The 2,500-nt window shown below is 51.1% G+C and overlaps 1 protein-coding gene across 1 annotated transcript in view; it reads left to right on the forward strand.

Moving 5' to 3' along the window:
- bxdc2 (brix domain containing 2) overlaps positions 1-2,500 on the forward strand; it is a gene marked incomplete at its 5' end in the record, with an annotated part of 6,590 nt that overhangs the window by 1,221 nt on the left and 2,869 nt on the right. Inside the window, 5 exons of the mRNA XM_082140084.1 lie at positions 1-46; positions 132-181; positions 343-416; positions 1,411-1,461; positions 1,608-1,709. The exon at positions 1-46 is cut by the window's left edge and continues 25 nt beyond it. Coding sequence (XP_081996210.1) covers positions 1-46; positions 132-181; positions 343-416; positions 1,411-1,461; positions 1,608-1,709 — 323 coding nt within the window. The remainder of the gene's footprint in view (positions 47-131; positions 182-342; positions 417-1,410; positions 1,462-1,607; positions 1,710-2,500) is intronic.

A 2,500-nucleotide genomic window follows, 5' to 3' on the forward strand; every position in this document is an offset into this window, starting at 1 on the left:
AGTGCATCTTCTTTGAAGCCAAGAAAAAACAGGATCTTTACATGTGGTGAGAAAACATGTCAATTACGTTTGTGTGTGTGTGTGTGTGAGAGTGTGTGTGTGTGTTCACATCCTCTGTTGTTCTGTTTCAGGATCTCTAATGTTCCTAACGGACCCTCGGCCAAGTTTCTGGTTCAAAACGGTAGAGTTTAAATGCATTTGCATATAATCATATCGATGGATTGTTTCTCTTTATAACTATACCTGTATGTAAATGAGCTCTGTTGCGATTGGCTGACGCCATCATGAGCTCATGTTTTCAGTCCAGTAACAATCATGAGACCGTATATTAACTGTTTATAGTTCACACTCTGGCTGAGCTGAAGATGACCGGAAACTGTCTGAAGGGCTCCAGGCCTCTGCTGTCCTTCGACCCGGTGAGTGGAACACACACACACACACACACACACACACATTAGGGCTGTCCATTTTTTTTTTTTCGAATTTCGAATATTCGTCGAATGCAAAAACCATACATTCTAATTTTTGGTCAAGAGGCACGCATTTTATTTCCCGAACCGGTTCAGCGGAAATCCCGCCTAATTCTAAAGATTTGATTGGTCCTGTCAATCACTGCCTACACCACACACTGACCCTAACCCAGTCACTGCCTACACCACACACTGACCCTAACCCAATCACTGCCTACACCACACACTGACCCTAACCCAATCACTGCCTACACCACACACTGACCCTAACCCAATCACTGCCTACACCACACACTGATCCTAACCCAATCACTGCCTACACCACACACTGACCCTAACCCAATCACTGCCTACACCACACACTGACCCTAACCCAATCACTGCCTACACCACACACTGACCCTAACCCAATCACTGCCTACACCACACACTGACCCTAACCCAATCACTGCCTACACCACACACTGACCCTAACCCAATCACTGCCTACACCACACACTGACCCTAACCCAATCACTGCCTACACCACACACTGACCCTAACCCAATCACTGCCTACACCCACACACTGACCCTAACCCAATCACTGCCTACACCACACACTGACCCTAACCCAATCACTGCCTACACCACACACTGACCCTAACCCAATCACTGCCTACACCACACACTGACCCTAACCCAATCACTGCCTACACCCACACACTGACCCTAACCCAATCACTGCCTACACCACACACTGACCCTAACCCAATCACTGCCTACACCACACACTGACCCTAACCCAATCACTGCCTACACCACACACTGACCCTAACCCAATCACTGCCTACACCACACACTGACCCTAACCCTACCCATCACTGGAACCTTAACCAATCAAACTGGTTGCCGATGATGATATTTATATACTGAATATATATTTTCCTGCCTCTTCACAGAAGTTCGACACGGAGCCGCATTACACTCTGCTGAAGGAACTCTTCACTCAGGTTTATCTCAACATTAATGTCTTTTATGTTTCAGTAACATATACTGTAGTTCTTGTGTTGGTGTTAGTCTGAGTGCAGGATTATTAATGCTTCATCTCTTCATAAGGACAGTACTGTAGTTCTGAACTGTGTTCTGATGTTGGCAGATCTTCTCCACGCCTCAGTATCACCCGAAGAGTCAGCCATTCGTGGACCACGTGCTCACCTTCACCATCGCAGACCACAGAGTGTGGTTCAGGAACTATCAGGTGTTCAACACACACAGACACACAGACAGAGACACGCACACAGAGACGCACACAGAGAGACACAGAGACGCGCACAGAGAGACGCGCACAGAGAGACGCGGACAGAGAGACGCGGACAGAGAGACGCGGACAGAGAGACGCGCACAGAGAGACGCGCACAGAGAGACGCGCACAGAGAGACGCGCACAGAGAGACGCGCACAGAGAGACGCGCACAGAGAGACGCGCACAGAGACAGAGAGACCGCGCACAGAGACAGAGAGACGCGCACAGAGACAGAGAGACGCGCACAGAGACAGAGAGACGCGCACAGAGACAGAGAGACGCGCACAGAGACAGAGAGACGCGCACAGAGACAGAGAGACGCGCACAGAGACAGAGAGACGCGCACAGAGACAGAGAGACGCGGACAGAGAGACGCGCACAGAGAGACGCGCACAGAGACAGAGAGACGCAGACAGAGAGACGCGCACAGAGACAGAGAGACGCAGACAGAGAGACGCGGACAGAGAGACAGAGACGCGCACAGAGAGACAGAGAGACGCGCACAGAGAGACAGAGAGACGCGCACAGAGACAGAGAGACGCGCACAGAGAGACAGAGAGACGCGCACAGAGAGACAGAGAGACGCGCACAGAGAGACAGAGAGACGCGCACAGAGAGACAGAGAGACGCGCACAGAGAGACAGAGACAGAGAGACGCGCACAGAGAGACGCGCACAGAGAGACGCGCACAGAGAGACGCAGACAGAGAGACGCGCACAGAGAGACAGAGACGCGCACAGAGAGACG

This window comes from Leuciscus leuciscus (assembly GCF_965113295.1).
Source record: "Leuciscus leuciscus genome assembly, chromosome: 16".
NCBI classification, from domain to species: domain Eukaryota; kingdom Metazoa; phylum Chordata; class Actinopteri; order Cypriniformes; family Leuciscidae; genus Leuciscus; species Leuciscus leuciscus.